The sequence below is a fragment of the Elgaria multicarinata genome, chromosome 16 (assembly GCF_023053635.1).
Source record: "Elgaria multicarinata webbii isolate HBS135686 ecotype San Diego chromosome 16, rElgMul1.1.pri, whole genome shotgun sequence".
NCBI classification, from domain to species: Eukaryota; Metazoa; Chordata; class Lepidosauria; order Squamata; family Anguidae; genus Elgaria; species Elgaria multicarinata.
In genome coordinates this window covers 6,924,647-6,937,818 of record NC_086186.1, presented here as the reverse complement: position 1 = coordinate 6,937,818, position 13,172 = coordinate 6,924,647, and the positions used below count along the sequence as shown (strand labels likewise).

General features: G+C 40.9%; 1 protein-coding gene across 2 annotated transcripts in view; it reads left to right on the top strand.

Annotated features, from left to right (window-relative positions):
* The window catches only part of VPS13C (vacuolar protein sorting 13 homolog C), a 109,122-nt gene that overhangs the window by 38,686 nt on the left and 57,264 nt on the right, over nucleotides 1–13,172 (top strand). For both annotated transcript variants that reach the window (XM_063142480.1, XM_063142478.1), the window contains 16 exons: nucleotides 146–269; nucleotides 1,279–1,396; nucleotides 2,072–2,201; nucleotides 2,426–2,504; nucleotides 3,072–3,214; nucleotides 3,627–3,780; nucleotides 4,036–4,112; nucleotides 4,265–4,324; nucleotides 6,224–6,386; nucleotides 6,511–6,627; nucleotides 8,273–8,376; nucleotides 10,032–10,199; nucleotides 11,043–11,347; nucleotides 11,436–11,583; nucleotides 11,894–12,002; nucleotides 12,701–12,834. In XM_063142480.1, the coding sequence (XP_062998550.1) occupies nucleotides 146–269; nucleotides 1,279–1,396; nucleotides 2,072–2,201; nucleotides 2,426–2,504; nucleotides 3,072–3,214; nucleotides 3,627–3,780; nucleotides 4,036–4,112; nucleotides 4,265–4,324; nucleotides 6,224–6,386; nucleotides 6,511–6,627; nucleotides 8,273–8,376; nucleotides 10,032–10,199; nucleotides 11,043–11,347; nucleotides 11,436–11,583; nucleotides 11,894–12,002; nucleotides 12,701–12,834 (2,133 nt within the window). The remainder of the gene's footprint in view (nucleotides 1–145; nucleotides 270–1,278; nucleotides 1,397–2,071; nucleotides 2,202–2,425; nucleotides 2,505–3,071; nucleotides 3,215–3,626; nucleotides 3,781–4,035; nucleotides 4,113–4,264; nucleotides 4,325–6,223; nucleotides 6,387–6,510; nucleotides 6,628–8,272; nucleotides 8,377–10,031; nucleotides 10,200–11,042; nucleotides 11,348–11,435; nucleotides 11,584–11,893; nucleotides 12,003–12,700; nucleotides 12,835–13,172) is intronic.

Sequence of the window (13,172 nt, the reverse complement as noted above, 5' to 3'; positions counted from 1 at the left end):
ACTAAAGCTTAAAATGTTTCTTCATGTGAATAGTTTTTAAATGGAGGACTGCTATTCTCTTAAGTGTAACTTTAACTATGAAAGATGAATCTGCAAATGTAGTCACTGGTGTATTCTAAACATAGTGAAAATGGTTATTCAATAGCTGAACAGCATCCATCAAGGCAATCACCATACATCCAGCACATCGCTGGAAGAGATTATGGACAAAGCATATGACAAGTTTGATGTCGAAATCAAGAACGTGCAGCTACTCTTTGGCAGATCAGGTATTAAAGCTATAACCAAAAAACATGCCTTTAAAAATATTCTTGATTATTGGCTGGGGCTACGGAGCTGAGAGTAAAGCTTTAAAAATCAAATCTCAAGCAAAGGTATCTTGAACATTGGCAAAATATATATTGAGCTATCCGTTTTCTGCCCGATTCTCTGAACTGGTCTAGGGTTGGCATTTCCTGTTTGCATTTCTCATCATGTTGGCTTAATGATGCGATGTCCCAATTTGGATAGTGTATACAAGAACATCCCAGTGTGGGAGAGAGTAACCCGCCTCTCTCCCACACTATGTATAGGAAACACAGCTGTGGGTGTCAAGTGGTCTGTATGGGGGAGGTGGGAGAACTATTCCTTCCTCAGCACCTAAAGAGGCTATTTTTAAAATATAATAAAATAGATTGTAACGTGTTTGAGAATCCATTTAAAAAGCCGGGGCGGGGTGATGTCTTTGCCTGGCACCAGAAAGATAGTAACATTCACCCTAGATGAACCTCACTGCAGAGGGAATTCTATGAAAAAGATGCTACAGCTTACCTGAGCCTCCAGTGACAAAGTTGGATCTAGATCTACGCCCATCAACCTTCAACCCACATCACCTCTGTCTTATCAGGATCACTGTTTTGGAGCAAATTGATCCTATATAATTAACAATGAAGGATTGGGCCTGGTCAGGTGAAGGAAAATTGATAGAGGTGGCCTTGGATGATGGTTATTGTGGAGTAATACCAATAGTTTCAAATATGCTTCCCAGATTCAACTGTTTCTCAGTGCTTCTGGTTAATAACTTATCATGTTAGAACATTGGATTTTTGGGGGGATAGTGAAACCCAAATCTAGCGTGTTGGCATTTCTGCTGTTCATCAGCTGCATATGTCTGGTTCTTCATTCTTTCATGGTGACTCCAGTTTTGCTATTTACTATTTATATGGTTCTTTATACATGTATGTCCTTTACTTTTATGCTATAATTACCAATGTGGCTTGCAAATTTTTAATTGTTCAGGCGAAGACTGGAAAAAGGCACGGTTTGGGCATCCGTCGACTCTGCACGTATTGCAGCCCATGGATATACATGTACAGCTTGCCAAATCAATGGTGGAGAAGGATATTAGAATGGCTAAGTAATGTCCCACTATTTAAATGGCTGTAGATATGGATTAGTTTTTCATAACAGTTGAAAGGGAAATACCTGACTGTAGAACACAAGGCTTCAGGAACTCCCTGTGCTGTTCTCTCTAATCCCACCCTCCAAGCTACCGTGTTGGAAGAGAAATGTGTGTTTAAAGTTTCTGACTACAATGGCATGGTACTGAACTTCTCATACACCATGGGCTTGTTGATCCTGCAGCTTACAACTTAAAATGACCAACCAATCCAATTAGTCCTAGCCAAACTTATGTAACTTCCCTTTGCATTCCTTGGAAATTTCTCAAAAACAGGAATCCCTACATTAGCCTTAAAAGTTCACTTTTAGAAAAGTTCTTAAGCTGCTACAGATCAACTGAACCCTTTTCATGGCCCTCTTGTAGCCATATGCCAGTGCCATCTTATATAAACACAGGGCCTTTTAGTAGTTTCTGTGTTTATGCTTGTATTTAGTGTGTGTCGTAGGAAGGTGAATTACAGGAAGCGAGTTGTACCAAGCAAATGAATTTCACAACTATGTTTCAGTACCTTCTATGGATTTCACTTCTGTATCTGATACATGGCTAAGTCATTTATTAGTAACCTAGTTCTATTTCATGCCTTGTATGTATCATGAAACCCCTTTCATGCTACGTTTTTAATATTTTCAGGTTCAAAGTATCAGGAGAGCTTCCTTTGGTACATCTAAGAATTTCTGATCAGAAGATCAAAGGTGTCTTAGAACTCATTGATAGCATCCCACTGCCACAGAAGTCAGCTGTTTCAGCTTCAAGTTCAAAAGTAAATTCCTAATATAAATCAAATATGGGGCATAGAAGAGAGAGAGTACAAATTGAAAATGTTATTGATATTCAAACGGTTGGAAAATCTCATTTAAAACTGGTGTCTGAGAGAGATACAGTATGCGTTTTCTGCTCTGTTGACACATGCAAACTGAGGGGATTTTAGGAAAACGTGAACGATGTAATTTCAACCTTAGCTCACTGTCTGGCAATCTTCTCTAGGCACCTGCTATTCCTGTTCTGGCTGATACAACAAAAGGCTTTCTTGGTACATCTTTATTGCTTGAAGGAGTACCATCAGGTAATATATATATGCATATGTATATTGGTAATGATTGGTAAATCTAAGGTGGTCAAACAGGTGTATTTGGCATTAGAGCAGCTCATTAACAGTATACAAAAGCTGACTGCAATTTGCCAAATAAGTGATGGTGAAGGTTTGCAGGATGGTTGTCAATATGAATTTTATCACCATTGGGTGGGTGATGCTGACTGTAGGACATGAAGTTCCAATCAATCTTGAAGGATAGCTAATGTGTAGTAGGCTGATTGCCTTCCAATTTAGCTCTGCCTCTCATGATATAATGTTCTGGAATTGGACATAGTCAAAATGGGGGAATAGTCAGAACAATTCAAAAGTGATTCTTTTGAAATGGACAATTTATTCTGACTTTTAGTTACCATACCTAAAATATGAAATTGGCCAGAATGAAAAATGTCTGGATAAACAAGCAAAAGAAATGGCAATGCTGATCTTATTAAATACTGGTGTATTTTAGACTAAACAATACAACATGGGGAGAATATTTTGATACTATAGCTGTCCGTACCCAGATAACATTTACTTCTAATCTCTTTTGTTCTTTAGAATCTGAAGATGAGTATTTTGATGCTGATGATTATACCCATCCAAGGGAAATGGTTTCCACTAAAGGAAGGGAGCTAAAGACTGAGATTGGGACTGTTGAGGAAGAACTCACAGATCTTCAATTGAAATTTGAAATTAGGGAGGCAAGTATGGTTTATATTTTTCTTCTCCTTCTAGAAAGAATAATTCAAACAGGATCAAAATTGATAAATTCTGAAAACAAGTGTGTTGCTGAAATTAAACTGGGAAGAAGGTACAAACTAGGTTAATCACATGAACTCTGTGGATTAATAAAAACAATTGTTCTAACTCGATAAGCACATGTTTGTTCGTTTTTAAAATGATTCCCAAATGATTCCCAAATCATTCCCATAGCAGGTGCTGTCTTGGAAATGGCATTTTTCTTTCTCTCTCACAGGAGAGCAAATGCCTCTTTCAGGATGGCATCTGCCAATGGCTGTTTCTGAAATTAGTTTTTCCCTTTTTCTGATGCTGAAGATGGTGATGGTTTTGAAGAACTGTTTGGAACTTATACCAGTGTTTTTATTTATTTAGGTGATCTTGGAACTCACCAAGCAACTACAGAGAGAGGAAACTATAATTGTATTTAACGTAAAGCAGCTTGGAATGGAAGCAACTGTTAGAACGTACGACTTGAAAGCTGTATCTTATTTGAGGAAAATTAGCTTGGATTATCATGAAATCCAAGGTAGCGCAACAGATAAAATAAGGGAATGAGTATATGAGTGGTAGAAAATGCTCCCTTTTGCCTTTTGTTTTGTTAATATTAGCTGAAGAAATAATTCTTCCACTTTCACTTTGTGTTTCTTTGATGGAAACACAAGGTTTTAATAACCCTGTGATTTCTCTTTAAAGCCTCAGTAGAAAAATCTGTTGATTTTAAAGCAGATGCCAATTTTTGTGAATTACTCCTAAGTGTCGTTTATATTACTTACCTTTGCAGGTAAAAAACAACAGCTTCATTTAATTAGCTCTTCAGATAAACCTGGATTAGACCTCTTGAAAGTAGAATATACCAAGGTAAGTTCTTTAAAAAAATAAAAGTTTAAGTGTATGTTATCTGGTAGCTAGATTTTTAAGCAGAGTAAATATTGAATTTCAGTCTGCTTGTTAGATGGATTATGTTTTGTTTGGGGTTGTCTCTTATACTACGCATCTGACTTTTCCTTTAGGCTAATACAAATGGTCCAAACTTTCAGACAGTTTTTGAGAACACTGAGCAAACAATTCAGGTAAGCAAAATCTAGGTGAAACTGTCTAGTACTGTCCTGTATTGTGAATCTTGAAGTTGTTCTGTTCAAGGTGTTTGAAACCTGGTTAAAAAGATCAACCAGAAGGTGATCATTGTTTAAAGCTACTTGAGTGCCTGCTCTGAATGCGTGAAAATGGAGTGGGGAGGAAAAATAGTATATAGACTTTTAGTTAATTAGGATGTTATCCAATGTGTGTTTAGATGGCGGGGGGGGGGGGGGAAAGCTTTCAACACGCATAGGATTGCACCCTTAAGTTACTTTCAATAAGTTTTCATTTGTGTTTCTTAAATCAGTAGTATTGTCACTCTTGTCCCATGCCCAGTAAGACAGAATCCCCTCCCCAGGTCCTGGTGTTGCCTCCTCCAATCTCTTTGATAGAGCTGACAGCATCGTGAGCTTGCTAATTCAATCATTTACCCTGAGTTGTTGTTGTTGTTATTATTCATTTATTTATATAGCACCATCAGTATACATGGTGCTGTACAGAGTAAAACAATAAAATAGCAAAACTCTGGCGCATAGGCTTACATTCTAATAGAATCATAATAAAACTTCCTGACTGTTAGAGCAGTACGACAATGGAACCAATTACCTAGGGAGGTTGTGGGCTCTCCCACACTAGAGGCCTTCAAGAGGCAGCTGGACAACCATCTGTCAGGGATGCTTAAGGGTGGATTCCTGCATTGAGCAGGGAGTTGGACTCGATGGCCTTGTAGGCCCCTTCCAACTCTGCTATTCTATGATTCTATGAATAAGAAGGGGAAGAGAATGCACCAAACAGGCACAGGGTAGAGTAGAGTTAATTCTGAAATTATGATTGGGCCCCTGACAGCTGATGCCCCAGGTTAGGCTGCATCTGAATATGAAGCTGCACTGACTCATATTTCCAATATTGCTGAATCCGAACACGGTGCTTCGAAAGGAAGTCCCAAGAAAAGATTCATTCAAAAGGCAATAAGCCAACTTTCTAAGCAATTCGTAGTTTGGTTTCTGGAACCACTGCCAATCTAGTTCAACATCGGCAAGGAAAGGAAGGATTAAGGAAATTATTATGTTGTGTTTATGCATGTTGTGCCTAGATCTGTTCTGGTATAAAAGAAAATAAAGTAATGGGAATGAAGTTCGGAAGGCTTGCTTTCTCTGTCGAGATATCTTCCCTTCCAAAATGGCTGCATTTTCAAGGTCCAGCGCTTAGATGTTTGGTTAATCAGGGCTCTGCACTAGAGAGTAGCGTAGGTAACTCACCTGTGCATCTCTGGCCTCAGCTAGACCTACCTGGTCTAGCGAGATGGAGGGGTAAGGATCTCGCAAGATTTTTATTGCAAGATCTCCCCCTCTGTTTACAAGCGGCGCGCAACGACCTTGGAGGGAGAGGACATTGCGCCCGGCATTTTGTGTGCTCAAAGGTAAGTTTTTTTTGTATTTTTAACCGCGGTCTTGGGATCAGCCCGAGACCGTGGAAAAAGTGGGCTCGAAGGGGAGGGCGAGATCCTGGGGAAAGGGAGGGATCATCTCTCCCTGCTCCCGGGATCCCCTGTGCGTCATGTGGATGCACAGGGATGGCCCCTTGTAGCAATGGCCTCTGTTCAAATGGTTCAAGAGTGCATGGATTCAAATGGATCACGGTTACCTTTATGGACTGTTGACAATATGTAGGCTTGTATATATTTTTTCACTTGGTTCCAGTTGGTTTTTTTCTTCACATGTTTTCGTATTTCCCCCCCTCCCACCAACAAAATGTAGTTATCTAAAATAGCCGAAAGATTTGTATGAGATTCTCACGTGACTAGCATGTGAATTTGAAGTTTCCACCACATAACATGTGACTTTGTTTCTCTCCTCCCTCCCCTCAACCCCGCATCCCCCCCAAACAACCAGGTGGCTTTTTCATCCTTAAACTTGCTGCTGCACACCCAGGCCCTTCTCTCAACTATCAATTACTTCATGGCTGTCATCCCAACACAGGGCCAAGGTGCTACAGATGCAGGGTCTTCACAAAAACTGGAAGAGAAACAGAATAAAGAGTCTGGTTTGAAGAAAGGTATTTGTTTTATTCCTGTACTGTTTTCTATATGCAATTGCTCCATTCAGAAAACATTACCTGAACTGGTCCACATCACAGTGAAAAATGTGTTATATATATATAAAAAATCTCTTCCTAACAGTGATGAAACCCTGCAAAAACAAGGATGTGTTTCATTTCAAATTATTTGCCAAGTTGGATGCCTTCTTCTTAAATGTTTGTGACGAGAAGAACAACATTGCTGAAATCAAAATTCAAGGTAATGAGAAACCGAGTGGGGTGTTTTGCTCCATTATACCATCTTTTAAAAGCTTTCTAAGAACTTGGATTATTAAAAGATTTTTTCCATTATATATTTGAAGGCGTTGATTTTAATAACTTTGCGGGGTCCTTGCTAATGCCTTACATTCATATTTTTGGCTCATTGTAGCAAGCATAAATAGATGAAATTAAGACGGTTTAATTGTGAATGCTTTGATACTAGAGAGATAAAAAACACTATGGCTAACCCTGAGTACTAAAAACCAGGCCAAATGTAAGCTTTTATGTTTTCCAGAGATACTTAGGACCTGAGGAGAAGGAGTTGCACAGTTGTGGGCCAGATAACATGCAGACCTTTCCGTGTGCCTTTTGTTGCCAGTTCTCACCCACGGATAGTTTCATTCCTGTGACCGCTTCTTGTTCAAGCAAGCAGCTTTCTTGGGCCATGGGCTTGAACGGACACATGCTGTCTGTGATCCAAACAATCACAGACATAGTTGGAAAAGCGCAGTGCAGCAATTTGCTGATGGCACGGCTTGAATCGCAACACGTAGCTAGGAGGTGCTGGGGCTCCATGTATAGTCACAGATACTAGGTAAAAAAGCCTTCAGTTGGGCCTGGGGCATAGTGTGAAAGCACGTGATGCTGAAGCTAAGCAGGTCTTAGTCTGATCAGTGGCTGGATGGGAGAGCAACAGGAAACCCTATATATACTGCTTTGAGTTCCATGGTAGAAGCAAGGTGGGCTATAAATCTACTAAATCTACCTGCTGCCAGCTGTCTCTGCGGAGGCCGCCGGTGGGGGAGGGGGCAGCGGCCGGGCGCCTCTCCGCCGTGCCTGGGTCCAGCTCCAGCTGAGAGCCCCCTCCCTCCTGCTACCAACTGTCTCTGCAGATGCCACCAGTGAGGGAGGAAGCAGCAGCCAGGCCCCTCTCCACCGTGCCTGGGTCCAGCTCTAGCTGAGAGCCCCCTCCCTCCTGCTACCAACTGTAACTGCTGAACTTTCCAACTAAGATTGTAGTGCCTGAATTTGCTTTCCTTTTCCCCCTCCTCCTCCTCCCTCCCAATCCCCTTTCCTTTTGTGTCATGTCTTTTAGATTGTAAGCCTGTGGGCAGGGACTGTCAAGAAATATTTTTGTAAGCCGCCGTGAGAGCCTTTTTTGGCTGAATGGCAGCATAAAAATCCTTAAATAAATAAATGGAGGAGATGAGGAAAGGAAACATTCTTTTAAGTGTGTTTGGACCTAGCCAGCAAATTAAATTGCACCACAAAGGCAGGATAGAACCAGAGAGGATCCTGGTCCATTGGTGTTATATACTCTCATATAGCCTCTGTCATGTTGAGGTAGCCCCTGATGTAATGGCCCCACTAGAAACATCTGGACCGTTCTCAAGGGCAGACCCACACAAAATTAATAACAGTAGCCCAGATCTTACAAACCTATTTCCAAAACAGCCTCAAAACCTGTACTTGTAACTAGAAGGGCTCAGTGCTTTTTAGCATGTTTAGCCCGTGTCGTGGTGCCTGCTTTGTGCATTTCTTAACAGCCAGGTATTTGTTTTAAGCAACCCACCGCTCAGTTGCTCAGGACCATGGTGCTTATATGGAGTTTGAAATCGAATTTGCCAATTCTCCTCTTCCAGGTCTTGACTCATCTCTGTTTCTTCAGTCCAGTCAAACCACCCTCTTTGCACGGCTGAAAGACATCATTGTTACAGATGTTGATTCGAGGACAATTCATAAAAAGGTATGACAGGCTGAATCTGACGTCATTTTATTATGTGATGTAATTCATATAACAGTGTTTCATCAGGACTAATTTCAAAGAGTGGGAAAAAACGAGGAAAAGATTATTCAATGTAATATATTGCGGGTTTGGAAACTGGATAGAACATTTTTTTAGGACGCAGTGGTCAAGTTTGCAAATTGTAATGGCTACCTGTCTAGGAGCCAGTTTTCACCTGCAGGAGCTGGGAGGGAATGAGGAGTGGAGCTGACTCTTGATGTCTTAGTGGCTCCGGCATTGGGAGTCAATACTCTTTGTGGAGCTGGCTGCAGAGGAAGGAGCACTCCAACCAATGGCTCTGTAGTTGCGGAAGTGAAGGGTGAGAAATAACGAGACGAGACACAAGAATGGGATTAAACATGGGCCACATTTATTCAAAGATCTGCAAAAGGGGGGAAAGCCTAAGCGAGCATCATCTATTGAACACTTAAGAGGCCATTGTTGGGATTGGGCGAGGCAATCACTGCACGACCAGTGGCGCTTGCTCATTCGCCACCAGACGGGCTTCCCCCTCCTGGGGTAGGGAGGCCTTCCAGTGTCAAACCCCCCTCAGACCGCAGGGCTCTGAGTGGTTTGAGGAGGGTTGGCCTCAAAGGTAACCCTTATCCTGCTGGCTGGTGCCACAGGGCTTCCAGTGGTTGGCCCTCAGGGATTACCCATCACCATAACGGTGCCTGTGAATGCTCACCAATTTACACCTCGCACCAGATGCTCCCTCCTATCTGCCTACCCAACAAATGTGACCAAATTGAGAACCAAATCAACCTAATTATACACCCTGCCTGTCTTACAGCGTGAAGTAGGTGAAAAAACTCATAACCAAGTTAGATTATGAGCAAAAAATTCCTACTTGTCCTCCAAAAAGACAACCGGTGAACCCACACTGTCTACAGGGGAGGGAGGGAGCCGTGCAGCAAAAGAGGCAGCTGGGAGGGGTGAGACAATTTATATAGCTTGTTAATCCCCTCCCAGTGCAAGTGGCACCAAACAGACGCAGCCGATGGCTGCCCCCCACGTTTCGTCATGCCACCCTCACCTGCAATTAGCCTTCCCACGCCCAGGCTTTGCTGGGTGCGGGTGTAAGGCATATTTGGCTGGAAGGGGCGGAGCAGGTGGAGCAACCTTTTCCTCCTTGTATTGAATTCGTTTTCCCTTGTTGCCTTTGTGGGGTTGGTAAGGTATGAAGAGTCTCAAAACCTTCATCTCTGATTGTATCTACTGAAGCATCACCAGCATCTACCTTGGACTTGGAATGGGATATGGTGATAACTATGCCCTAGTGTAAGAATTAGGAATAAATAAATAAAAAACACCAAAGATTTTTTTTTAAAAAAATGCTGGTTGGCTGGATATGTCTTCTTCGTAGGGTTAACGAAACAAGTCTGCTGGCTTTACTCGATAAGACGATCACATGCAGAGAATTCAGTCTCCAAAGCGGGCTGAATAGAATGACCTGTCAATCCAATCTGAGTCAGTACACCTACTCATCAAGATCATGTTAACCTTCAGAACTGCATTGTTAGAAATGCAGAGGAACACCATATGCATTGCAAAATAGCTTGTGCGTTGGTACGTTGATATAGAAATGCAATTACACGTGCACTTTCCCTTTTTAGGCTGTCTCTATAGTAGGTGATGAAGTCTTCAGTTTCAACCTGGCATTGTATCCAGATGCTACTGAGGGAGAAGCCTACACCGATATGTCCAAAGTGGATGGGATAGTGTCCCTCAAAGTGGGCTGCATTCAAATTATATATCTACATAAATTCCTCATGTCACTCCTGGTAAGACTAACAATAAGCGAAGAATCGTTATAATGCTACGCTTTGTGGAGCACGGAAGTGCTAGGAAATTTATATTAGTATGCTAGATAATGAAAACTGGCAACTCTGCAAGAATATTTTGGAAAATAATTGTGAACTTAGACATGCAGCTGTGGAAGCCGTTTTGCCATTAGGTTCTGAAATAGCCTTGGATTACCTTGCTTTCTAAATGTTGGTAAAATAGGCCTCTCACACTATAACTGGGTTAGGCCTGATCCAGTCTCATAGAGGACTGATGGAGAAAATTCAGTATGAAATCATGCCTACTATTTTTCTTTTTATACCTTTTCTCAATACCGGAGGATCAGATGTTTCGGTATTCTGAAACTGTTCATAGCTAGGCCTGGTACCCAGCTATGTATGTACAGAAACATCTTACAGTCAACTCTTTGACTGATAAGTTCATAGATGTATGCATCATTTCACTGGATCAGTTGCCTCTCTCTGGTGGGGGGGAAAATACATCAACTAATTGGGATTAATTTGCTGTTTTTACATCCGTTGCTGCTCTCTCTTGGCCATCCCCTTTGCTTGTCTCCTTCGATCATCAGTGCTATGCCGTCTTTTGTGATTCGTACCAGAACTCCATGTTCACTAAAGACCCCTGGGTGAGGGAACCCGGAATCTCTGCTGAACTCACCTGACTGTGTCATATTGTTAAGTAATATTAAATACAATGACATTTTCTAGCCACCGTGAGCAGCATTTGGTGGAAAGACAGAATACAAATGTAACTAATAAAAAATAGGTAATACTGAAGAAATCATCACAGCTCTTTCCCCCTCGACCCACATTTCTTTGCAGAATTTTCTGAATAGCTTCCAAATTGCCAAAGAGGCCTTAAGTGCAGCTACAGTGCAAGCTGCAGAAAAGGCAGCAACGAGCGTGAGAGATTTGGCTCAGAGGAGCTTTCGTCTTTCCATGGATATTAATCTGAAGGCTCCAGTTATCCTCATCCCTCAGTCGTCAGTTTCTTCTAATGCTGTAGTCATCGACCTCGGATTAATCAAGATACAAAACAAATTCAGTTTGGTGCTGGCTGAGGACTGTCCACTACCTCCGGTCATGGATAAAATGGATGTACAGTTGACACGGCTTAAGATGTCGAGGTGAATTAGGCCTTTCTTCTCTGTTTATAGATTAATTGTCAGATTGCTATTTTGGGACTGTTCAATCATGTTGTTAATTTTTACTTAGGACAATCTTGCAGCCAGGTTTTTCGCAGCCTGACATTCAAATTCTCCATCCTATTAACCTGAACCTTTCTGTGAATCGCAACCTAGCTGGAACATGGTATCACAAAATACCAGTGATGGAAATCAAAGGGCATCTTGATACAATGAATGTAAGTTAAGTACTGTTTCAAAGGTGCACTTGCACGCTGGTTTCTGTTATGACAGACCTCAGAAACCGTTGGTGCCAAGGCAAGAAAGATGCAAAAATATATAGTTGTGTGGTGAATTGGTAAAGCCATGGCGTGTTTTAAAAGTAGACTCTGGGAGACTTATCTGTAAAGGCAGATGTTACAGGTATAAAAAAACCTCTTTTTGTTGCTGTGTGAATACAAGAATTGTCCCTTTCACTGGTGATTGATCAAACCATAGAAGTTGTCAAATTTGAAGAGAGATAATCTGATTTTATATGCCACTCTTTAGATTATCCTAAATCAAGAGGACTTGAATGTTCTACTTAAAGTAGTGACAGAAAACCTTGCTGAAGCAGATGAAAATAGAAATGGTTCAAAGCCAATAGCACAAATTGAAGGTAAGAAGTTGATGTCTGTCAAGTTTTTAAGGTAAAATTTGTTTTTCCTCACTCCTTTGTAAATAGTTTTTTCTTTCTTTTGGGATATTTCTTCTTATCAGCAGGACTTAGACTAGTTTTAAGAGCTAGTACGAAGAGGTAGTCCTTTCATCGCAACAGTTCTTGATACAAACCATTTTGAAAACAAGATTGAACTAATTCTCTTTTTTGGTCTGAACTTGCATCTTTTTTATTTATTTAGGCAGCACCAATGGCTATTATAAAGGTGAAAAAAGGCTACCTTACCTGCTTGAACAACAATGTTTAGTTTTCTTTTTGCGTGAACAACTAAAGCATCTTCTTTCTTAGTTACCTTTATCAGACACATGTTAATCAACGTATCCCTGAAAATCAACAGGGGTAATAGTTGATGTCCGTCTCTTTAAAAAGTTAATAAATCCAGATGGATGGCACCATGTTTTGAATTGTCTTTCTTGTAGAATAAGAAATATTGAGATTTATTTTGCAGGAGGAACTATTACATCCGAGTGGGATTTCTCTTAGTGCAAAAATACCAAGCATAATATTTTTATTGATCCAGGCCAGCTAGTACAACTGATATAGAATTACTTTAAACTAGAATTAAGTGTTTTGCAAATGAACCCTATTCTTGTCCCCACCCACCCCAAGTGGAACTCAACTGTCTTTATAATGTTCAGGTGACACAAGAGAAATGACAGTGCCTCTGGGAGTTCAGAAAAGTATCCCATCAGAAGGTACCTTATTGGGCACATCAAAAGAAGCCTTAAAAGAAGATATTACCAATATGCTGCTTAACTTTGAAATCAAACAGGTATGAAATCTGGTTTATTTATTTTATTTATTACAATATTTATCTACCACTCCCCATCGAAAATGTTTTGGAGTGGCAAACAACAAATAGAATAAAAGAATAAAAACCAGATTAAAAATACAATTTTTAAAGGAACAAAGTTCTGATAAAACCCCAGGATTGGTAAAACGGTGGCCGGTCATTCAGGGAATGCTTCCTGAAACAACGCTTTCAGGAGGTGTTGGAAACAATGCTACTTCTCTGTAAGTGTTGATATTTATTTTATGTGCTGGACTTTTATCTTGCTCATCACGTTAAGAGAAGGACCTCGCATGGCCCTCTTAGTGTAAGAGAGGCCA